The sequence below is a fragment of the Erpetoichthys calabaricus genome, chromosome 8 (assembly GCF_900747795.2).
Source record: "Erpetoichthys calabaricus chromosome 8, fErpCal1.3, whole genome shotgun sequence".
Lineage (NCBI taxonomy): Eukaryota > Metazoa > Chordata > Cladistia > Polypteriformes > Polypteridae > Erpetoichthys > Erpetoichthys calabaricus.
Genome location: NC_041401.2, coordinates 14,664,595 through 14,690,637, shown reverse-complemented (window position 1 = coordinate 14,690,637; position 26,043 = coordinate 14,664,595). Strand labels below are relative to the sequence as shown.

At 40.5% G+C, this 26,043-nt stretch overlaps 1 protein-coding gene across 8 annotated transcripts in view; it reads right to left on the bottom strand.

The window, feature by feature from the left end:
• Positions 1-10,531: 10,531 nt before the first annotated feature.
• Positions 10,532-26,043, bottom strand: part of atf2 (activating transcription factor 2) — a 225,384-nt gene continuing 209,872 nt past the window's right edge. For 7 of the 8 annotated variants that reach the window (XM_051930644.1, XM_051930647.1, XM_028806252.2 and 4 more), the window contains 2 exons: positions 12,237-18,090; positions 10,532-12,022 (listed from right to left, as the gene is read on the bottom strand). In XM_051930644.1, coding sequence (XP_051786604.1) covers positions 17,900-18,090 — 191 coding nt within the window. In that variant the 3' untranslated portion in view covers positions 10,532-12,022; positions 12,237-17,899. Of the gene's footprint in view, positions 12,023-12,128; positions 18,091-26,043 lie in introns of all 8 variants that reach the window. The other variant, XM_051930645.1, reaches the window with a different exon arrangement.

Below are 26,043 nucleotides of genomic sequence, written 5' to 3'. Positions count from 1 at the left end.
CGTCAGAGCTGAACACAATAAGATACAGTGGCAATGTTTGACGTTAGAGCATACCTACCTTCCACTTTGCCAGAATTACATTTTAATTTTTAAATTGATTTTTAAAGTTTGTCCTGTTTTACTGCTATGTGGGCGAAGCCTCAGGGGACCGCTAGTTTATATATATAAAATGCATTGCATTGTCATTCCAGCAGATGGTGCATCCCAAACATTAGGTCAACTTTTACAAATCCCATACCAAAAGGCATATAACAGAGACGTATGCATTGCAGTTATTATGCTAAAAGATGACGTGTCGCCAACATTTGTTGCAATGCATTTTTTAGCTACAAATATTGGTAATGCACCATCTGTTTGAATGACATGCCTTTCATTAATATTTGCATTATAAAATACATTCTAAAATAGATGGTGCACTACTAACATTAACACTGAAGACTATGTGGATTACTTAGATTTTCTTATATAATAATAATTATCATCTTCCTAGGGGGAAAACTCACATGACTATCCCTCCCAGTAGTAAGTACCCATTAGAAACTCTGAAGACGTCACATAACATTTTATTTCTCACCTCATTGTTTAGTTCAATTCAATTTATTTTTGTGTAGTGCTCTTCTTTAAATGTTGTTAACAAATGCCAGAACCGACCCGGTGCAATGACGCTTTATGTGGCGTGACAGGTGACTTTTGCCTTCCCTCTCGTGAAAAAGCTGAAGACAAACCATTAACTGTATGTTGTACGACGTGAGGAGCAAATCAAGAGGGAACTTCACGGAGGAGCCTTTCTGACACTTTACACTTCAGGCACTGAATGTACACTCGTGTGAAAAAGTAAGTACACCCCATGAACTGATATGTGGACAAATTAAGACACTATCTATAGATGAAGGAGGCGTAATATCACACATCAGGACACGTTTATGTTTTGCATTGCAACTGGTTGGAGCTTGAGGCCCTGACTTCGGTGGTCTTCTGTTGGCTCCCACACTTCACGTCATTTCTGTTTAAGGAAAGAAATGAAGAAATTCAGGGGAAAAAAAATCTTAAAAAAACAAGTCAACAAAAATGAAAGGAAAAGGAGTTTTAATCAGCAACAAAAACTGGTCACTAATTAAGAAAAGGGTTAGAATGAAAACCTGCAGCCGAGGGCTGGAGTTGGGGACCCTTGGTCTAGACGGACCACCGAAGCACCGGACCACATTTCTAACAAACACCAAAACCGTCCACAGCATCTACTAAGTAAACGTTACGAATGCGTCGACGTCTTTGTGGCTACGTCTTTACGCACCTCGCCAGAAGGTCAGACCCCCAGTGATCAGATTCGCCCCCTTCTTTAAAATGACAGACTGCCAACCTTTTGCATTCTAAGATGATGGTATTGACTTTGCAGCTGCAGTTTGTGTTATACTGTATGCTACCACCATTTGGAGTGCCTTTAATTACAAGCTGGGGGCACCATGACCTGGGCGGATGCAAGGTGGGGGGGGGGGGGGGGTCGCGGGTTGCGCTGAAACCCATCCATCCTCATTTATAACTTTACACCCCATGCTAAATCTGTTTGTGAGGTAATCCTCTAAACCAGTGGGATCGCTGGCTGCTGGTGGCTGCTCTAACAATTGCTCTTGACTCCCACTCACACTTACATGGGAAAAAGTGGGTTGTGATACCAGAAGGGTTGAGAAATGCTGTTCTGAAGCACTTCTGGAACCTGGAGGGACCCTTAGACATTCACAAGGCCTTCACCTTGCAGCTCCTGCTGGCCACCGGTGGTCTACCTGCATCTCCAAGCCCCAAAGTACAGCTAAACAGCCAAAGTAAGTCCTGCTGCTTGCCCTCCGAAACCTGAAGGAGACCCCCAGCTCTTGCATACAAGGCCATCTGCTGCCACCCAGTGGTCTGTTGTCACATGTGAAGTATTGACTCTCACTGCACCAGTATCTGAAAATAAAGAAAGGTGAAGGTCTCAGGAATGTCGATCTGCTCAGGTCCATAAAACATTTGACCAGAGCTCTTGGAAAAGAGAAAATCAATAATTTCAGAAATGTCTGTTATTGCACAATGAGAGCAGCAACAAGCCATAGAATTTAATTAGCAACGAGACTCGGCACCTAATTAAGCAACTGGTTGGAGTGAAATTAGTTGGAGTTGGAGGCCCTGACTTAGCTGGTCTTCTGTCGGCTCACTCGCTTCACATTTCATTTCTGTTAAAGGAAAGAAATGAAGCAATTCAGAGGAAGAAATCTTAAAAAAACAAGTCAATTAAAATGAATTCAAAAGAAGTTAATTAGAAGCAAAAACAGGTCACTAATTAAGAAAAGAGTTGGAATGAAAACCTGCAGCCACTGCGGCCCTCCAGGACCGGAGTTCGACACCCGTGCTTTAGAGCCCTGGTGCTTCCTGAAGACTTGAGTCAATGGGAGATTCCAGCTTTTTACTTTTTAAATTAATTTGAAAAAGTGTCCAAAGTCCTGTCCTCAGCTTTTTTCATTCTGGGGTGTTGAGTGTTGTTTGATGAGGGGAAAATAACAAATTAAAATTGTGCAACATAACAAAATGGGGAAAAAAAACTGAAGGGGTCCGAAGACTTTCTCAAGGCGCTGTATAATTAAAATGTTATTTGGGAAATTGAAAGTCTCATAATGTAACCGAAAGACCTTCCAAACACTATCATGCTTAGAACTGTTAATTTTACTAAATGATGAATTTCAAAATTTCATTGTTTTTATTTTGAGAGAAAAATGTCAGAAAAATCTAAATTCAGATGCATCATAGTAGAACAAGAAGAAATAACATTTAATTTGAATGTAATTTTGAATAAATAATCATTTGCTAATCTTTTGTACATATAGCTACATTGCCTGCTGTATATTCAGAACAAGAAGACCCTGAAATAATGAACTAAATTTTCAAGTCAGGACAATTCTCAGAAGAGCCACAAGATGGCGATGTCTCCCACAAAAACTCTACTGGAAGGCTAAACGTCATTTGTAATCAGCTGAGTGGCGAGAAAAAAACAAGAGAAAGTGGCGCTGCGCTGTCATTGACTGCAAACAAAAACAGGCTTCATGTGTAGAGTTTAATATGACGTGATAGATAATAACAATCAAACACATTTCAGACTCTGTACCCACCGCAGCTACAGCCTCTCCCAATGTTCATGAAACACCAAGAAGAAATACTTATGGTGGACTGGATAAGTCAGGTTGTTGCATTAAACACGGCCCAGGGCTGCATGCCTATGAGAGAGCCTTCACTGTAAAAATAGTTCATACACAGCGTCGCTCCAAACAATGGGGTTAAAATTCTCTGACAGCAAGGCTGAAGTTTTTGGCCTCAATTCCAAAAGATGTAATTGGTACAAAACGAACCTAGCACTGGAACATAAGATAGATAGATAGATAGATAGATAGATAGATAGATAGATAGATAGATAGATAGATAGATAGATAGATAGATATGGTATTGTCTGCAGGATAGATAGATAGATAGATAGATAGATAGATAGATAGATAGATAGATAGATAGATAGATAGATAGATAGATAGATAGATAGATAGATAGATAGGTAAGAATTTAGCATAGTTGGCAGGATTACATAGATAGATAGATAGATAGATAGATAGATAGATAGATAGATAGATAGATAGATAGATAGATAGATAGATAACAATTTAGCGTAGTTAGCAGGATTGCATAGATAGATAGATAGATAGATAGATAGATAGATAGATAGATAGATAGATAGATAGATAGATAGATAGATAGGTAAGAATTTAGCGTAGCTGGCAGGATTACATAGACAGACAGACATAGATAGATAGATAGATAGATAGATAGATAGATAGATAGATAGATAGATAGATAGATAGATAGATAGATAGATAGATATGGTATTGTCTGCAGGATAGATAGATAGATAGATAGATAGATAGATAGATAGATAGATAGATAGATAGATAGATAGATAGATAGATATGGTATTGTCTGCAGGATAGATAGATAGATAGATAGATAGATAGATAGATAGATAGATAGATAGATAGATAGATAGATAGATAGATAGATAGATAGATAGGTAAGAATTTAGCATAGTTGGCAGGATTACATAGATAGATAGATAGATAGATAGATAGATAGATAGATAGATAGATAGATAGATAGATAGATAGATAGATAGATAGATAGATAGATAGAGTATCTGGGTATGGAGAGGCTTGGCATCACTTGTTCTTCTCTTGTCTTCAAGTTCAGCTGCCAGACATCACCTGTTAGGCCAGGTATATCCGACTTTGTATTAGGCTGGTGTTACAACCCACCAAATAGCGTGAAGTGAGAAGAGGGGGCCGGCCAGATCCCCTCCAACCCAAAGACTTCAGTTTGTGGGAGAGGGCAGAACATCATAGGGTGCTCTAATGATAAAGCTTGTGCCATTTGAAACCACAGATCCTTACCACCGCACCTGGGGTTTGGCTTCTAAGACTCAGTTGGTTTAACTTTCATGAGGTGTCCTTCAAACTTTGGGCCCCTCGTACCAAGATATGGGGGACAAGGAGCTCTGATGAGAGTAGAATGGGAAAGGAGGGGCTCAGAATTCCAAAACTTGCTGCTTTCCTCCAGAAAGTTGAAGTTAAAGGAGAATTTCACCTTTCAGACGTGGCTGCACAATAAAGGAAATCCAACGTTCTTGGCATGGCTAGTTAGAGAAAACCTGTGGACCCACCACGCACAGAAGATGCTCGCACAAGCTGAACTCTTCTGGATGTTCAGTCCCCTCAGATCTGAAACGTCTGTCAATTTTCATTCCTTTATGGCAATTTCTTAGAAGATACAGTGCCCTCCATAATGTTTGGGACAAAGGCACCTTGCTCCTTGATTTGCTCCTCTGTTCCACAGTTTCAAATTACAAATCAAACAATTCAGACGTCGTGATTACAGTGCACACTGCAGACTTTCATTCAAGGGGATGTGCAGACACTTCACTCACACATTTTGTCTACACGATCCCCTCATTTCAGGACATCATAATGTTTGTCACACAGCAATGGCAGGTCTGTTTAAGCCGTTGTCATATTTAGGACTTTGTCACATATCCCAGCGTGCAATGTGTGCTTGAAGTCTGTGATTCATAGACATCACCAGGTGCTGAGGGCCAAGCCTCTAATGCAGCCATCTTCAGCTCCTGCTCGTCTCCTTACGTTTTCTCTTCAGCATATGGAAGGCTGTGATGATGCGGGTTCTGCTCCATGCTCCCATCTGGCTTCTGTGGAGCTCTCGAACCCGACACTGTCGGTAATGTAACTGAGCTGGACAGTGAAGACATCAACAACGAAGCAAGGGGATGGTGCAAAAAGGTGCAAACTGCTTTTATTTTTAAAACAGCAAAACCAAAACAGTATTCAGTATAACAGCCATTAAAGAAATAATCCGTTAAAAGCAAGTGAAAAAACGTGGAGGTTAAAATCCAATTAAAAAACGGGGTTAAAACAATGGCTGGAAGCAGTCCTTTTAAAAACAAAGCCCAGTGCCTTCTTTCTACTGGTGACTCCCCTGCTTCTCCATTCCAGGCTATGAACCAGGGGGAGTTACCCTACCTGTAGCTGACCTTCTCTGTCTTCTGCTGGTCTGTTCGCCTTTCCGATCCCTGACTCTGGTGGGCTACACCAGACCGTGACTTGGGCTCCTCCAGCGACCAGGGCGCTCATGCTGGGGCTTTCACTTCTCAAATCTCCGACTCTCGCTGTTTTCTTGGCCTTATGTGGCGAGCCATCCTCCTTACGGTCACTCCCGCTCCTCACTAATGCTCAGCGGGTGCGACCACTACAGTCTGCCCCCAGGTGACGGCCAAACACCTCGTGAGGGCTCACTGCCCAGCTGCCTTCTTTCTCACTCACTCACTCACTCGCTTGTTCCCTCATGTATGGGCTCCTTCGCTTCCGGCTGCCGTCTTCTCTCTTAACCTCCATTCACTTTTTCTTTTCATTTTTTCTCCTCTCCGCACACGCGCTCCTCCTATCTACAATGGGGACGTGGTTCAGGTGTGGCGATTAGCAGTTACCAGCATCAATTACGGATGTGGCTGACTCCTCACCTGTCCTGTACACATAAGTGAGGACCGCCCGCATCACAAAGCGCCCAGGAACTGCTCCGGCCACACTACCACACCACACCCCCTCTTTAAACCGCGAGTATGGCGATTATCTATTTAAAAACTGGCCTTTCATCTGAGCCGTGGACCCGCTACACCACGTGAGGCCTGCTCAATTGGATTGAAATCAGGTGACTGGTTTGGCCATTGAAGAGTTTTTACTTTGACAAACTCCTGTGTGTCCTCAGCAGTGTGTTTGGCTCATTACTTTGTGGTAGGATGAAGCGTCATCCAGTGAGTTTGGAGGCCTTTACTGAACTTGAGCAGATCAGATGTTTCTCCACACCTCAGAATTCATTGTGCAGTCAGCAGTCACATCATCAATGAAGACAAGTGTGCCAGGACCTGTGGCAGCCATAACACCCCCAGCACCGCCATGTTTAACAGATGAGGTGGTCTGCTTTGGATCTCTGGCAGTTCATTCTCATCTCCACACTTTACTCTCGCCATCACTCTGATGAGGTTCATCTTTGTCTTCTCTGTCCACAAGACCTTTTCCCAGAATTCTGCCCGCTCTTTGAAGTCCTTTTGCTCAAACGATCATCTGGCCGTCCTGTTTTTGTGGCTCACTAGTGGTTTGCATCTTGCGATGTGGTCCCTGTGTTTCTGTTCATGAAGTCTCCTGCTGATAGTCGTCTCTGACACGTCCACATCGGCCCCCTGAAGACTGTGTATGATCTGTCAGACAGGCGTTGGGGGCTTTTTCTTGACCATAGTGAGGATTTGTCTGTCACCAGCAGTGGGGTTCTTCCTTGGCCTACCAGTTCCTTTGTGATTCCTGAGCCCACCAGTGTGTTCTTACTTCTTCATGATATTCCAGACAGTTGATTTCAGTCATCCTAAGGTTCTACTGATGTCTCTAATGGTTTGATTCTGGTGTTTCAGCCTCATGATGGCTTCTTTGACTTTCATTGGCACAGCTCTTGTCCTCATGTTAAACAATGGCAGCTACAGACTCCAAAGGGTAGAAGCAGGCCAAGGTATCTTATGAAGCCAAGAAAACCCACCTGAGGAATCACAAACACCTGTGACGCCAATTGACCCAAACATTATGGTGCCCTGAAATGGGGGGACCACATAGAAAAGTGTTGCGTGACCAAAATGTCTGCAAATCCCCTGGAATAAAAGTCTGCAAAGTGCACTTTAATCACAATGTCTGAATTGTTTGACTTAGAATTTCAAACTGTGGAGCTGAGGGGGAAATCCAAGAAAATATGGGTCCCTGTCTCAAACACTGTACCTGGTGGGTTATACCGTATTTACCCGTGTACCACGCGCACATTTTTTCCAGAAAATTAGCATTAGAAAATCAGGTGTGTGTCATACACGAGGAAATTTTTTTCTGTAATGTTTACTTCTTCTGCTTGGGCTCTCTCGCTCGCTCTCTCTCTCTTACACGCTCTCTCGCACACGCTCTCTCTCTCTCACTCGCTCGTTCACTCGCACACGCTCTCTCTCTCTCTCACTCGCTCGTTCGCTCGCTCTCTCTCTCTTACACGCTCTCTCTCTCTCTCGCTCGTTTGCTCGCACACGCTCTCTCTCTCTCTCTCTCTTTTGCTCGTTCGCTCACGCATGCTCTCTCTCTCTCTCTCTCGCTCTTTCGTCATGCAACAAATGCAGAAGGGCATTTCGCGGAAAACGTGCCCTAAACTCTTCCTATACAATCACAACACGCGTTGTACACAGGGAAAAAATTTTTTGTGATTTTCTTTGTAAAAATTAGGATGCGTGCCTTACAAGAGGGCGCGTGGTACACGAGTAAATATGGTACTTCCCGTGGAGTTAATGGACCTTTCTTTTCCTTTTTCCTTTCTACTTTCCTTCTCTGCTCACTAGCTGCATGCTGATTCTGAAGTGAGACATGAACTGGACAGCTTCTTTACCTCAGGGTTGATGAACTGCAGTACTCTCAAGAGATTCTAAGGTCAGGTCAGGGTGGGGAGCAGGTACTGGTACAGCATGTTGTCGCACCCACCACAAGATGAAACAGATCAGCATCCTGGTTGACAACCCCCTTGGCAGACACGCAGTCCAGTCCCAACTGCTCCAGAATTGACCATCTATCTATCTGCCAGGTGTTACTTGGGCATCCCCTTGGCCGCAAAGTCAAGCCAGCGGTACCCAAGAATTCTCAGAAGAGACACAGTACCGAAGGAGTTTATTTTAATAAGATATCTTTTGTGGGTTGAGAATTCCTTTAAATACAGGGCAGGTCAGGTCATGTTGCCGCACCCACCACACAATGAAACAGCTCGAGATCACGGTTGGCAACCCACCAGACAGACACACGGTCCAGTCTCACCCTCCATGTGCCACAGCCAGGTGTTTTATGTGGGCGTCCCCTTGGCCTGGTCCAGCCACTCGGGTCCTCAGCAATGAGCAGGATCACCCTCTGTGTAGTCGCACCACATGGCCGCAGTGTCGTAACTGAAGCTCCCTCAGGTCATGTGCCTCATTCGGGACTCCATGAGCAACACAAAGTCAGACCAGCAGTACCTAAGGATTCTCCAAAGAGACACAGCACTGAAGGAGTCCAGTCTTCATCTCAGGTCACTGGATAGCATCCATGTCTCGCAACCATATAGCAAGACAGAGAGCACCTGGACTCTAAAGAACGGGAGTCAAACTCCAGTCCTAGAGGGCCACAGTGGCTGCAGGTTTTCATTCTAACCATCATCTTCATTATCTTCTTAATCTTTAAATTATCGTGACTCAGACCCCTTAGTTGCCTCTTCTTCCTTAATTAGTAGCTAAACGATAATAAGACACAAAACAAGCCGCCACATGACCAGCTCACCTGTGCCCATCACACAATATGTGGAAATAAAGAAAGGTGAAGGTCTCGGTAAGGCTGATCTCTCAGGTCACCCAAACATCTTGACAGGGTTCTTAGAAAAAACAGAAAATCAACAGTTTTGGAAATGTCTGCTGTGGTAGAATGAGAACAGCAACAGGCCATGGAATTAAATGACGAGTTTAATTAACAGCAAGAATCAGATTATCTGGAAAAGGACGAAAAGGACGAAGGACCCCTGCTCTAAAGACTTGGACCTTCGTCCTTTTCCAGATACCAGGAGCACCACACAGCCCTTTCCATCGACCTCATGACCCCCCCATGCTCTCCCAATCTGTCTACTGACTTCATAGGAAGAGCCACCACACACGGTTAGAGTTTGAAATTCCAGTTCAGATGGTCATCGGTCTGCTCGTTTCACATCTCATTTCTGTTTGGCTGAAGAAAGGGTGCTGCTGCTTTGCAGTAAGGAGACTGTGGAAGATTGTGGGTTCGCTTCCCAGTTCCTCCCTTTGTGGATAGCGCTTTGAGTACTGTGAAAAGCGCTATATAAATGTAATGAATTATTATTATTATTATTAATAAATTCAGAGGACTGAATCCTTAAAAACAGGGCTAGTAAAATGAAGGGAAAAGGAGTTAATTAGCAATGAAAACTGATCACTGATTAGGGAAAGGGTTAGAATGAAAACCTGCAGCCACTGCGGCCCACCAGGCCTGGAGTCCGACACCCCTGCTCTAAAGACTTGGACCTTCGTCCTTTTCCAGATATCAGGAGCGCCACACACCCCTTTCCATTGACCTCATGACACCCCCATGCTCTCCCAATCTGTCTACTGACTTCATAGGAAGAGCCACCAGACACATGAATGTCACTGCCGAGGTGAGTAAACCTCTCAATGATGAGGTCGACACTCTCTCCGCAGACAGACACACTGCTGACGTCTGTGCCCAAGAGGTCAGATTCTAAAACAAAGAAAAATAATGGCGCCATTATTCCAATATTTTATTGACTTTTTTTTTTTGTTGTTGTTGTTGTTTTTATACAGAACTTTCACAAGTTACACTTTTACCATCAACACAAGTATCACACCCTTGTATGAATTTTGAAGCCGAGTGAAAGATACCAAAATTAAGTTTTGATGAGATCCGTAATTATAAACAAAGGTGGCACAGCATGATAAATGATAGTTAAGAAAAGAGTCGAATTCTCTCAGAGAATTTAATCATGCAGAAAAGAAAGAAACAAACAAACAAATAAACAAAAAGCACAAAACAGTGACTATAAATTACCTGTTAAACAAGTATGGAATTATCAATTGAAGGACTCCAAAAGATTAAAAATGCACCATGGCTTTAAAACTACACAGTAGTGAACTAATCATCAAGTTTAAAGTTAAAAGGCAAATTAAATTAAAACTCTTATTTTTCTAATGCTACACTTTTTTTTTTTCTCTTTTTTCGTATCTTGCATTCAAGGAGCTGAGCAGCATTGGATTTTTATTCGCTTTCCTTAAATACGTAACAATCAAATAAATTGCTCTCTAAATTTGGCTTTTTTTTTGTCTTATATTTTCTTTTTACATAAGAGAGCCTGGAAATGTTTGTGCCATATTGTCATCAAGTAGTTTTATAAAGGTTTAAACAAAATTGGTTCTACTAGCACAGGAACAATATTATATTAAAAAAACAAAAAAAACAAAACGCATCTTTTCCAGAAAGATTACATACAGTGTTATCCTCATATCATACAGTAATTCTTTACACCAAGTCAAAGCGTAACGTAATAAGAATTCTGACCACTTACTTCACCGGCGTGACTTGGAGACTCGCTAGCCGCACCGTCGAGCTGCTAGGCCTTCGATGTTCTGAAGGGATGGAGAAGCCTTATAAATAAAAACGAATCGTACGCTGCTAAAGATGCATTGACCGGAGCACGCGGAATGGCGTCCTTCTCCATTTTTTTTTTTTCCACCTTAAAACAAATTTGAGAACGTCTGAATAAGAAACATCCATGGCACAATTAGTAAACTTAACATCTAGCAGATGTCTGGATGATGAGAAAAAAGTATACTTACAATCACCTCATCTGTAACAATCAAACGACACGTGGAATGTTAGTCAAAAAATGAACATTAAGGAGAGTTCCGCTATAAGACTATATATTACAGGCGGAGGCAACGTCCAACATTCAACCAAAGGAGCTGCTGATCAAAGCAACCGAAATCACTCAGACGTACAAAACGTTACTCGTCCTTCATCTCATCTGCCGACGAGACGGCAAAATGTCGGACGAAAAAGCTGCCAAAATGTGCAACCGTAAAGCAACAGCAAAAACAAATTCCAAAAAAAATAAAATAAAGACAAACAACATGATTTTAACCCCTCCCCCCTTCAAAGTGAAACACTTCATCCCCCCCTCATGTGCAAAATTAGACAAAGGCAAAGTAACAAACAAACAAAAGACAAAGTGACGAGGGCCATGTCGTTTTTCTCTCTGGCAGTGCTTATTCAATGCTTACAACAAAACGTGGAGCAAAGACTTTGGTAGGAATGTCTGTGAATGATCCCACCTCGGGGGGGCGGGGACGTTCGAGGAATGTGCCACCCAAAAATGTTAGATGAGAACGGGTGAAAAAAAATAAAAGTTTTGTAGAGACCCAGTGGTGGTGTTGGTTCGAGAGAGATGGGCAAGAAAAGTTTTGAATCTTGTGTTTTTCATACAGAATGGACATCAAAAACCAAAAACAAAAAAGTTTCGTATAGACCCAATGGTGGTGTTGGTTAGGTAGAGATGGGCGAGAAAAGTTTTGAATCTTGGATTTTTCATAGAGAACGGACGTCAAAAACAAAACAAGTTTCGTATAGACCCAGTGGTGGTGTTAGTTCAGTAGAGATGGGCGAGAAAATTTTTTGAATCTTGTGTTTTTCATACAGAATGGACATCAAAACCAAAAACAAAAAAGTTTCGTATAGACCCAATGGTGGTGTTGGTTAGGTAGAGATGGGCAAGAAAAGTTTTGAATCTTGTGTTTTTCATAGAGAACGGACGTCAAAAACAAAACAAGTTTCGTATAGACCTATTGGTGGTGTTGGTTCGGTAGAGATGGGCGAGAAAAGTTTTGAATCTTGCGTTTTTTCGTACAGAACGGACCGTCCAAAAAACAAAACAAGTTTCGTATACACCTAATGGTGGTGTTAGTTCAGTAGAGATGGGCGAGAAAAGTTTTGAATCTTGTGTTTTTCATACAGAATGGACATCAAAAACCAAAAACAAAAAAGTTTCGTATAGACCTATTGGTGGTGTTGGTTCGGTAGAGATGGGCGAGAAAAGTTTTGAATCTTGTGTTTTTCGTAGAGAACGGACGTCAAAAACAAAACAAGTTTCGTATAGACCTAATGGTGGTGTTGGTTCGGTAGTGTTGTGAATTGCCTGGAACACCCGTTAAATTCCGATGACACCTTACCGCAATATCTCTATAAAGGATGTTTAATGATTAAATCCATTAATCCAGGGATTTGTCCATTTCAGCAAGCATTGGGCACGAGTGAGAAACAATCCCTGGACAGAGCATCAGCTCATCGCAAGGTGAATACAAGCACTCACACACACTGGCGTCATTTTAGTGTCACCAAATCTGCATTTCTTTGGAAGGAAACTGGAGCACAGTGTGGAAACCTAGCAGGGAAACATGAGAACTCCAGGCAGGGAACACCAGGGACGTGACTCCCTGCGAAACAGCAGTGCTAACGCTCCGCCACCGTGTCACCCCCATGTGTGTAATTATTAACAGTATTCATTATTTAAACGAAAATTAATGATTTATCTGTAAAATCTAACATACATACTTTAATGCATTTCATCATGAAAGTGATATCAAGTATACAGTAAATCTAAAGATTCTAAATGTGCAGAGAGTTGTAATATCATACATTAAATGTGTTCTGCGTGGTGATCTATTGCTGCTTGCACTCCCGTCAGGTCCAAGAAGCTCGTAGCGATTAAAATCTGGGATGACGTTTATGACGGTGTGCTTTGATGATAAAATAAACTACGAGGTTAAAGTGGACATTTCAAGATTAAAGGCAAAAATTCCACTTTAATCACAAAATACACGTTTTCACCATGTCCTTCATTTTTTTCTCTATGGCTCAAATACAGCGCTGAACATTATGTTGCTGTTGTGAAGAAGGCACAAAAGATGGTATGTGAGACTTTTAAAACGTATCGTGTCATTACGATTGGGAATATTCGACGCTTGAATATAAAAGCACCACGAATGCATTAATTCTGCTTCACCACATCGAACCATTCGTCAAACATTGAAGCGCGCACATCGATCCCGTAGGATCCTCATAGAGTTTTTCTGTCACATGTAGATAGTAACCAGAGACTCTGACATCACATTCCAACTTTTAGCACACTGCGCCCCCCCGACTTTTTGCTGGTATTGCAATTCAAGCACGCATCGCATTCATTTCTGAGGACCTGCTCAGAAGACGCGTCAAATGAACGCTGGGAATGCGCGGCAGCCATGATGCGTGCGCGTACGCGTTCTGAGCGTGAAGTATAAACGAGCCCTTAGTGGGTACCTGGTGCACTAATGCATCATCCTGACAAATTTCAGCTTTTTAAGTAAATAGGAAATAGTGAGTGAGTGAGTGCACTCTGCAATTATAAAGGGTGGCGCACTGGCTGGCTCGAGCTATTATACAGGCGGGTCCTGACGCGATCGCAGAGCCTCGTTGTCGCAACGGAGTCAGCAGCTCCCACTGTGCATTAGTAAGGTAGATGTGTGCCAGTGGATACAGACGTGCGAGAAAGAGATCCGGAAGATGTATTCTCTGCTACAGAGGATTGGAATAGTGGAGGGGTACGTGTCTACCGGTTCTTTTAAGGAAACGCGGGACATTTTCACACATAAATTTCCTGGTGTTAGCCTACCAGCAAACAGCAGCATTCACGAGTTGGTGGCGAAGTGGCGTAAGTCTGGGTCAGTTACAAACTGCAAACAGAATGGGGCCCGTTTGCTCGTTTCGTGTATGGGCTAAGAAACGTACGTCAACGTTGGAGTCAGAGATGGTTCGGTTTTTCGTGTGCCACCCTATATATGCATATAAATTGATAAAGGGGCAATTCAATCAAGCTGTTTAAGACGAAAATAAGCAATTAAGGGTGGGGAATAAATGAGAGCACTAAATTAAAGCACCAGCAAGTCGCCTGAGCAGTAAGTGCTTCAACAGCAATAACCGACTACTCATTAAGAAATTGCATTTTTTTACCAAACGGCCTTCCAGGACTGACTTTGCTGACCCCTGGTTTAGAGTGTCACTGCAGGCTATTTTGCTCATGCCACATGTCACTTTTCCAGCGATTTTTAGTCATAGCCTACATTCACATACTATCTGCGAGTCAGAGCCGGTCGTTTGCATGACACACCCAGCGACTCACTCGCCCTGACAGAATCAAACAGGCGTTTTGTCTTTAGTCGTAGTGGCGTGCATGAGAGCAGTCAACCAATGAGCGCTCATTCAGAAGTAGAATGCAAAGAGTGCAGTGAGGAGGAATAAGAAACATGCGTGTTTTGAGCCTCACAAACAGAAGAGAAACTCGTCAGTCTGACATCTCGTATTTTACACACCATAACAGAATAGAAAAAAAGGGAGTAAAGGCCAGAGATTAATGCTGAACTTGCTGTAGCAGCTAACCTTTTGTAAAGTGTCGCACCACCAGGTGACATGCTATTGGCCGTTAGGAAAAAGGGGACGAGCACGACTGCACTGGAAGTGTGGCGCACGGTCAGTAAATGTGACATGGGCTGGTATTTTCGGTCATGTGATCTGACACGGTTCAGTGACTGTGCTTGGCAAGTCATACATCTCCCACGATGAAAACTCGCATAATGTGACATCGGCTTAAGAAATCTAAGTAGTCAATACAGACCTCCACGTTAACATATGTTTCTGTGATATGCCATTTGGTGTGAGAGTAAAAGCAGAGTTGAGATGTTTGAGATGCGGCATTTTTGATGTCTTGTGTTTTATGTACCACGACAGAATGGAAAACAGGAAAAAAAAGAAAGGGCAGAGATAACAGAGCTTGCCATACCTGTTAACCCTTCATAATAATAATAATTCTTTGCATTTATTTAGCGCTTTTCTCACTACTCAAAGCGCTCAGCAATTGCAGGCTAAGGGCCTTGCTCAAGGACCCAACAGAGCAGAGTCCCTTTTGGCATTTACGGGATTCGAACCAGCAACCTTCCGATTGCCAGTGCAGATCCTTAGCCACAGAGCCACCACTCCACCACTAACATACAGCACAGGCTCCATCAGGCGGCACAGAAAAAGGGGTGAGCACGACTGTACTGGAAAGTCGGCAAGCCGTTCTGCCCAGTCGTTTGAGGTGTCATGGTCCATCGAGAAGAACAAGTCTGACATGCCCTACGACTAAAGGTCATGCAATGTGACATCGGCTTTACTGATTTACGTATATGGTTAAAACTTTAGTTGCTGGGCCTACTTTCTGAATCAATGAAGTCAACGGCTTGCCCTAAAATTCCAACTAACCTCTCGAGTTTTAACCAATCAAACTGACAGACGAGTCCCGTCCTCCAGCACAGTGTCACACACATGCGCATGGGAAGCAGTTAAGGACTTGAATAATGGTAGTTCCACGCCAGACCAGGGGGTGGCAAGGTGCACTGGACTTTCTCTCTCGATCCTCTTCAGACCATCCATGGGAAATCCCGCATGGTTCTTGCGCCATTGATGACAGTACTTCTGGGTCCGGCGCATATGATGACGCGACTTCCGGTCCCGATGTCATCACTTCTGGCGCATACGATGACGTCACTTCCTGTCTCGGCCTTTAAAGCCGCCATCTTTACAGCCTTGTATCAGTTCTGTGTTGGACTCTGACCTGTGAACAACTCACACAACAAATTACCGATCTGCAGCTAGGGCATAATATACGGGTGGCTGCCCCCAAACCTTTTTGATGTCTCTGGATCATTCTTATGACAACAGCTAAACCCAAATGACAAGGTAAGTATGAAACAGACGACTCTAATGCTCACAGAGCAATGGCCTTGCAGACTTGAGGGCCCTCTTGTCAACCCATCATCAACCTGCCGATACCATGTTGAATGTTGTGTCAAGTGACTATACGACTCTGGTGCAACTCTTCAATTCCACCCTGGGGGGGGGTAAACGTTAACATTATTCACAGTTATTGACTGTCTGTATACAGTAATCCTTCGCTACTTCGTGGTCCACTTTTCGCGGATTCACGACTTCGCAGATTTTATATGTAAGCATATCCAAATACATAACGCGGATTTTTCGCTGCTTTCTGCGGACAATGGGTCTTTTTACTTGCTTCCTCAGTTGGTTTGCCCAGTTGATTTCATACAAGAGATGCTATTGGCGGATGGCTGAGAAGCTACCCAATCAGAGCACGCAGTTAAGTTCCTGTGTGCTGCTGATTGGCTCAGCGACGGAGTGTTGCATTAACCAGGAAGTCTCATCTCACTCATTCATCATTAACGTGCTAATGCTTCAGGGGCCGTGTCCAAGCACCAACAGAAGATGCAAATGATTGCAGAAAAGGTAAAAGTTTTGGATATGCTGAAGGAAGGGAACAGCTACGCCGCTGCAGGACATCGATTCTTTTTATTTAAAAAGGAGGAATAGCATATAAGATCTACAGCCGCAGTGTCCTTTAACCAGGGTGCAAAATGAGTTGCAAGTGGACGTGATAAGGCAGTAGTCTGGATGGAATCTGCTTTAGGAATCTTTGCAACAAGGTCGACGACGTCATGACCGCCTACAAGCTGCTACGTGTACTTCGCTATACAGTAAGTGTAAACTTATTTACCGATTTCATATTGCTTAGCAGTTGTCCCTGTTATTAATAGAGTAGAGGGTGGGTTGTAAACAATACAGGGAGGGTTTAAAAACGTCCAAATACACGTTAAATAATTAAATAAATATAGTGTCCCTACTTCGCGGAAATTCAGTTATCGCGGTCGGCCTTGGAACCTATCTCCCGCGATAAGTGAGGGATTACTGTACCTGCATTGTTATCACTTTTTAATAAAATATTGTTCTTTATCAGTATGCTGCTGCTGGAGTATGTGAATTTCCCCTTGGGATTAATAAAGTATCTATCTATCTATCTATCTATCTATCTATCTATCTATCTATCTATCTATCTATCTATCTATCTATCTATCCATCCATCCATCCATCCATCCATCCATCCATCCATCCATCCATCCATCCATCCATCCATCCATCCATCCATCTATCCATCCATCTATCTATCTATCTATCTATCTATCTATCTATCTATCTATCTATCTATCTATCTATCTATCTATCTATCTATCCCAAGGTGTTTCTAACTCTAGTCATTGGTACTGGCACGATGCTTCGGAGACTTGCATTTGCCCTGAGCTCTCACAGATCTTCTCGTGGTGTTCAGGTTTCCACAATGCATGTGTGGGGTAAGTCTGGCTGGTCACTCACTCTAAAACGGCCTGAAGTGAGTGCCGGGGTCTGTTCTGCAGTGTGTGCCTGTGATTGACTGGAGCCTCACCCACCTTAGACTCGAAACACCCAGGACAAGCTCTCCTGGGAAAAGTAGGTGTAGACGGATTAGTGGCAAACAGACAAAGGTACGTCTTTGTTGTAATCATCGCAGTACAAAGAGAAAAAGACAGCTGGTCCCGTTTTGCAAAACAAAGATGGAATTTGCTTGCAAGCAACTCAGTTCTGTTTCCAGATTAGCTAAGTCTGGTATTCACAACTAAGAAAGCAAAAAAAAATTGAATATAAAGATCTACAGCATTCCCCCTGGACGGAGAGGGGCGACAGTTCCTGTTTCCCTTTTTTTTTTTTTTTTTGTTTTTCTTTTAAAGTCAGAAGTGATGACATGTCTGCCTTTCAGCTCATCAGCTTCCCGAGGGTTGCGTCTGCAGTTTCATGGGTTCTGTGCTCTGGTCGGCAATCTGCGACAGGAGGGTGGAAGCCATTGAGCTTGAGGTCACACCGTTGGAAGTGCTCACGGAACTGTGCTGGATTTCCTCAACCTGGGGGCTGCTTGGCACAGAGATGTCTTCCGAACTGTCTTCTTTGTCAGTGTCTAGAGGAACAGGAACGGAAATGTTAATGTTCAAATAAGCGATCATAAAGGAGAAGGCAACTTTGATCAAGACAAGTGAAACCATGCAGCACCTAAAACATAATGGCCATGCATGCACACTGATTAGGGCAAGAACAAAATCATTACGATAAAGCGGCCGAACCTTCACAACAGAAATCGGCGAGACCTCAATGCGAAAGCCTTTAAAAATGCAAAAAGGGCAGCAAGGATCTTTAACACGATGTTAAACTTTTTATGGATTGAAAATGAACAAAAATTAATAAATCGTCTGAGCTTTCTTTAATAAGACAGCAATGCCCTTTACTGGTTAAATAAAAAAAAATAAAAGAGCGAGAACAACACGGTGATAAAATGGAACTTAATTACAAGGAAAGCTGAAATGGAGACGGCTGATGATGTCCTGGACCCTCATTATACCTTTATAGTCCCCAAATCACAACTGGAGCATTGGATTTTCAACTCCTACTTTTAGCATACGGTGAGACCCCGAGCAGGTCACTTTTAGAGCATTAGAACAATCTAAATGAGAACAAGCCGTTCAGCCCAACAAAGGTCGCCAGTCCTATCCACCTATATCCTGCAAAATAACATCAAGTCAGGCTCTGAAGGTCCCGAAAGTCCTCAAGTCCACCACACTACTTGGTTGCTTATTCCATGTGTCCATGGTTCTTTGTATGAAGAAAAACTTCCTAATGTTTGTGTTAAATTTACCCTTAACAAGTTTCTTGATGAACTCATTTTAAAATAACCGTCTCGATCCACTGCACTAATCTTAATACATAATTCGCCTGCCTCCTCACTCACTCACTCACTCATGTCCGTCCGAAGCCGAATGCGCAGTCGTTTTCTGCGCAGCTGGCCAAAAAACCTTACGAGACCGACATCCAACCCCAACATCGCGGCATGCGGTGGATTTACAGCCGCAAAAATTCAAAGAGAAAGGCGACTTCGATTAAAGCTCTAGAGGCCTGAAAGGCGATTTCGACTACAGCTCGAGGCCTAATTACGCATTCTGATTCAATTACGCATTCATTCAATACACCTATATCAAGTTTGTGGTGCTTATACTTATTACTATTCCATATTGTACTGGAACATTCATCATTCAATATTATACTATAGGCCTGGAAAATTCATCAACTAACAGTACAAGCCTGTACAGTAATGAGTAAAGCGGACTATAATCATTACAAAACAACTTCTTCGTTACTTATCATTTGTTCTTCATACACTGCTGACACAAACTCATGCCCGTTTCATCTTACGTTGTTGAAACGGGCTCTTTGTCTAGTTACCTTCATAATTTGAAAGACTTCAGTTACGTCTCCTCTTCATCTTCTTATTCTCAAACAGTAAAGGCTCAGCTCTTTTAATCTTTCCTCAAAACTCATCCCCTGTAGCCGTGAATCAGCCTAGTCGCTCTTCTCTGGACCTTTTCTTGTGCTGCTATGTCTTTATGGAAACCAAAACTGCACTCAGGACTCCAGACGAGGCCTCACCAGTGTGTTATAAAGCTCGAGCAGAACCTCATGTGACTTGTACTCCACACATCAAGGCGCTATATAACCTGACACTCTGTTAGCCTTCTTAATGGCTTCTGAACAATGTCTGCCAGTTGATAGCGTCGAGTTCACTACGACTCCGAAATCCCTCTCATAAGGACCTCCCGCTGTGAATTCAAACCTCACATTTTCACTTCCTGTGTGTAACACTTGACATTTACTGACATAAAATTTCAAGGGGGCACAAGGGAGCACGCACTGATACAACGCATTGCCACGCTCACCACATGACACACCACCCAAGGATCCCAAATTAGGACCCAAGTGCAGCCGTGCTCCACACCAGCTTAAATGGAATGGTACAGTGTGGGGTGCTTTACAGGGGCTGGAGTGCCAATCCTGCCACCAACCCCCAAGTTTTTCCTGCAACTTGGGGGTCCTGCTTACAGGTTAATGTCATACCCAGGACGGAGCAATTGCAGGTTTAGGGGCCCACCGGAGTGGAATCACTTCTGGCACTTATGGGATTTGAACCGACAACCTTGTGACTGCAGGCCTACGTAGCTCCCTCTGCCTACGTCTTCTGTCCAAGTCCAACTGTAATGATTTAATGGATTCCAAATTATCTTTCAATCCACCTATCTTGGTATCATCTGCAAACTTAACCAGCTTGTTCCTTGTATTCCTATCTAAATCTCTAAATATAAAATCCTAAGCTAAGCCTAAATGATTTTGTGCAACAATTTAATGCAACGTTTTTATGTGACGTTTTTTGTCATGCTTTAAATCGGGCTTATTTTAAAACCTACATACTATACATATGTTTGGTATCATTCTTTTCAGAATTTATCGAACTTTAATGTGATGTTGTTCAATTTTCAGATTCTGATTCCGTTTTTAAATAATAAATAAAAAAAATATCAAGAACTCACATCCTGCGAGATGAGACTTTGTGCCAACAGATTTAACCACACCCGGGGCCGAGTAGGACGGCTGCTGTACAGGCTTTTAAATGTTAGAAGCGCCACACGAGATGCAGATCACATGACACGGCAGCAGCAGCAAGCCAGCAGCTGATTGAGCAAAGAGGAGGTAAAAAAGTATCACCATTTAAAAGGGAGTTTTGGAGGAGCGACCGCGTCTCCTTGGGGTGCGTTCAGCCCTCCTCTTCACAACACAAGTGGCAGAGACGCGAAGTGGCTGGCGCATGGAGTGAGCAGGGTGTAAGCCCCCTAGTCATTTAAATATATTAAAAATAGCAGCCGCCCCAGCACTGCCCCCTGCTGGTCACTACTCTTAACATTGGCCAGTTCTGATGAGGTTCCTCACACCATCACCCTCTGCTTCCTGTGTCTGAGCCAATTCTGCACCCATCTACACACCACACCCTGAACTCCCACTTCTTTTAGTTTGATGCCCAGCCTCTCATGTGGCACCTTATCAAATGCTTTCTGAATGTCCATATAATTAATATCATGTACTCCACTATGATCGTATCCTTTTGGTGCTTCCTCATAGAATGAAATCGTTGATGTTTCATTTTAAATAAAAAATAAAAAAAACATTGGAAAAATCACAGTTTTCTGCTCTTGTAAGTCCCTTTGGGCAAAAATGAATACAACAGAATGTATGGAAGAATATTCATGCCAATGTGTTAATTATGTTGAAATGCAATACCATAAGCATGTCGGCTATTTAATTTCAGGCCCAGTTTTATTGTGCCTTAATCAAAAAGCCCTGCGAATCGAAGCATAGCAGCTGCCTGACCTTCAAGTTGGCACCCCAGTTCTCTGAAACACTGCATGTATTTCAAAATGAAGGGCCTCATCTGTAGTGGACATCAATGGGTGCCCCACTCCTTTTTTTGTTCAACCATTTCTGAACTTGTCAATCCCTTCACTAAAACTCTGCCATGGTAGAACTCTGTCTCCAAATTGTGCAAAAACCTTTTATAGATTTTGGCCTTGGAACAGTCTATTTGAAATGAATTGTAACTAAATATTAGATGCCAGAATAGCTATGTCATGGCAGAAGATTAAGTAAGCCAGCGAGTGTCATAGCAGTTATATACGAACGTCTGAGGATAAATCACAAGGTGAACAGAGGATGCTTGCTGTAGATAGATAGATACATGTGAAAGGCACTATATAAAAGATAGATAGATAGATAGATAGATAGATAGATAGATAGATAGATAGATAGATAGATAGATAGATAGATAGATAGATAGATAGATAGATGTGAAAGGCACTATATAACAGATAGATAGATAGATAGATAGATAGATAGATAGATAGATAGATAGATAGATAGATAGATAGATAGATAGATATGAAAGGCACTATATAATAGATAGATAGATATGAAAGGCACTATATAAAAGATAGATAGATAGATAGATAGATAGATAGATAGATAGATAGATAGATAGATAGATAGATAGATAGATAGATAGATGTGAAAGGCACTATATAACAGATAGATAGATAGATAGATAGATAGATAGATAGATAGATAGATAGATAGATAGATAGATAGATAGATAGATAGATAGATAGATAGATGTGAAAGGCACTATATAACAGATAGATAGATAGATAGATAGATAGATAGATAGATAGATAGATAGATAGATAGATAGATAGATAGATAGATAGATAGATAGATAGATAGATAGATAGATAGATAGATGAACGGTGCTATATGATAGATAGATAGATAGATAGATAGATAGATAGATAGATAGATAGATAGATAGATAGATGTGAAAGGCACTATATAACAGATAGATAGATAGATAGATGTGAAAGGCACTATATAACAGATAGATAGATAGATAGATAGATAGATAGATAGATAGATAGATAGATAGATAGATAGATAGATAGATAGATAGATAGATGTGAAAGACACTATATAACAGATAGATAGATAGATAGATAGATAGATAGATAGATAGATAGATAGATAGATAGATAGATAGATAGATAGATAGATGTGAAAGGCACTATATAACAGATAGATAGATAGATAGATAGATAGATAGATAGATAGATAGATAGATAGATAGATAGATGTGAAAGGCACTATATAACAGATAGATAGATAGATAAGTAGATAGATAGATAGATAGATAGATGTGAAAGACACTATATAACAGATAGATAGATAGATAGATAGATAGATAGATAGATAGATAGATAGATAGATAGATAGATATGAAAGGCACTATAAAATAGATAGATAGATAGATAGATAGATAGATAGATAGATAGATAGATAGATAGATAGGTGTGAAAGGCACTATATAACAGATAGATAGATAGATATGAAAGGCACTATATAACAGATAGATAGATAGATAGATAGATAGATAGATAGATAGATAGATATGAAAGGCACTATAAAATAGATAGATAGATAGATAGGTGTGAAAGGCACGATATAATAGATAGATAGATAGATAGATAGATAGATAGATAGATAGATAGATAGATAGATAGATAGATAGATATGAAAGGCACTATATAACAGATAGAGAGATAGATTTTATTTGTCCCCGGGGGAACATTTTGCCTTTTACAGAAGCTCTTTAATTAAATAAATCCATAATACATAATTAATTAAGTAAATAAATAAATATACACACTGTAGATGTCACATGGGCTGGATGGGCATTCAGGCCGGGAAGGAAACAGGAAGAGAAAGGCACTATATAATAGATAGATAGATAGATAGATAGATAGATAGATAGATAGATAGATAGATAGATAGATAGATAGATAGATAGATGTGAAAGGCACTATATAACAGATAGATAGATAGATAGATAGATAGATAGATAGATAGATGTGAAAGACACTATATAACAGATAGACAGATAGATATGAAAGGCACTATATAACAGATAGATAGATAGATAGATAGATAGATAGATAGATAGATAGATAGATAGATAGATATGAAAGGCACTATAAAATAGATAGATAGATAGATAGATAGATAGGTGTGAAAGGCACTATATAATAGATAGATAGATAGATAGATAGATGTGAAAGGCACTATATAACAGATAGACAGATAGATATGAAAGGCACTATATAACAGATAGATAGATAGATAGATAGATAGACAGATGTGAAAGACACTATATAACAGATAGACAGATAGATATGAAAGGCACTATATAACAGATAGATAGATAGATAGATAGATAGATAGATAGATAGATAGATAGATAGATAGATAGATAGATATGAAAGGCATTATAAAATAGATAGATAGATAGATAGGTGTGAAAGGCACTATATAATAGATAGATAGATAGATAGATAGATAGATAGATAGATAGATAGATAGATAGATAGATGTGAAAGGCACTATATAACTGATAGATAGATAGATAGATAGATAGATAGATAGATAGATAGATAGATAGATAGATAGATAGATAGATAGATAGATAGATAGATAGATAGATATGAAAGGCACTATATAACAGATAGAGAGATAGATTTTATTTGTCCCCGGGGGAACATTTTGCCTTTTACAGAAGCTCTTTAATTAAATAAATCCATAAATAGGATACATAATTAATTAAGTAAATAAATAAATATACACACTGTAGATGTCACATGGGCTGGATGGGCATTCAGGCCGGGAAGGAAACAGGAAGAGAAAGGCACTATATAACAGATAGATAGATAGATGTGAAAGGCACTATATAACAGATAGATAGATAGATAGATAGATAGATAGATAGATAGATAGATAGATAGATAGATGTGAAAGGCACTATATAACAGATAGATAGATAGATAGATAGATAGATAGATAGATAGATAGATAGATAGATAGATAGATGTGAAAGGCACTATATAACAGATAGATAGATAGATAGATAGATAGATAGATAGATAGATAGATAGATAGATAGATAGGTAGATAGATAGATAGATAGATAGATAGATATGAAAGGCACTATATAATAGATAGATAGATAGATATGAAAGGCACTATATAAAAGATAGATAGATAGATAGATAGATAGATAGATAGATAGATAGATAGATAGATAGATAGATGTGAAAGGCACTATATAACAGATAGATAGATAGATAGATAGATAGATAGATAGATAGATAGATAGATAGATGTGAAAGGCACTATATAACAGATAGATAGATAGATAGATAGATAGATAGATAGATAGATAGATAGATAGATAGATAGATAGATAGATGTGAAAGGCACTATATAACAGATAGATAGATAGATAGATAGATAGATAGATAGATAGATAGATGTGAAAGGCACTATATAACAGATAGATAGATAGATAGATAGATGTGAAAGGCACTATATAACAGATAGATAGATAGATAGATAGATAGATAGATAGATAGATAGATAGATAGATAGATAGATAGATGTGAAAGACACTATATAACAGATAGATAGATAGATAGATAGATAGATAGATAGATAGATAGATAGATAGATAGATAGATAGATGTGAAAGGCACTATATAACAGATAGATAGATAGATAGATAGATAGACAGATAGATAGATGTGAAAGGCACTATATAACAGATAGATAGATAGATAGATAGATAGATAGATAGATAGATAGATAGATAGATGTGAAAGACACTATATAACAGATAGATAGATAGATAGATAGATAGATAGATAGATAGATAGATAGATAGATAGATATGAAAGGCACTATAAAATAGATAGATAGATAGATAGATAGGTGTGAAAGGCACTATATAACAGATAGATAGATAGATATGAAAGGCACTATATAACAGATAGATAGATAGATAGATAGATAGATAGATAGATAGATAGATAGATAGATAGATATGAAAGGCACTATAAAATAGATAGATAGATAGATAGGTGTGAAAGGCACGATATAATAGATAGATAGATAGATAGATAGATAGATAGATAGATAGATAGATAGATAGATATGAAAGGCACTATATAACAGATAGAGAGATAGATTTTATTTGTCCCCGGGGGAACATTTTGCCTTTTACAGAAGCTCTTTAATTAAATAAATCCATAATACATAATTAATTAAGTAAATAAATAAATATACACACTGTAGATGTCACATGGGCTGGATGGGCATTCAGGCCGGGAAGGAAACAGGAAGAGAAAGGCACTATATAATAGATAGATAGATAGATAGATAGATAGATAGATAGATAGATAGATAGATAGATAGATAGATAGATGTGAAAGGCACTATATAACAGATAGATAGATAGATAGATAGATAGATAGATAGATAGATAGATAGATAGATAGATGTGAAAGACACTATATAACAGATAGACAGATAGATATGAAAGGCACTATATAACAGATAGATAGATAGATAGATAGATAGATAGATAGATAGATAGATAGAT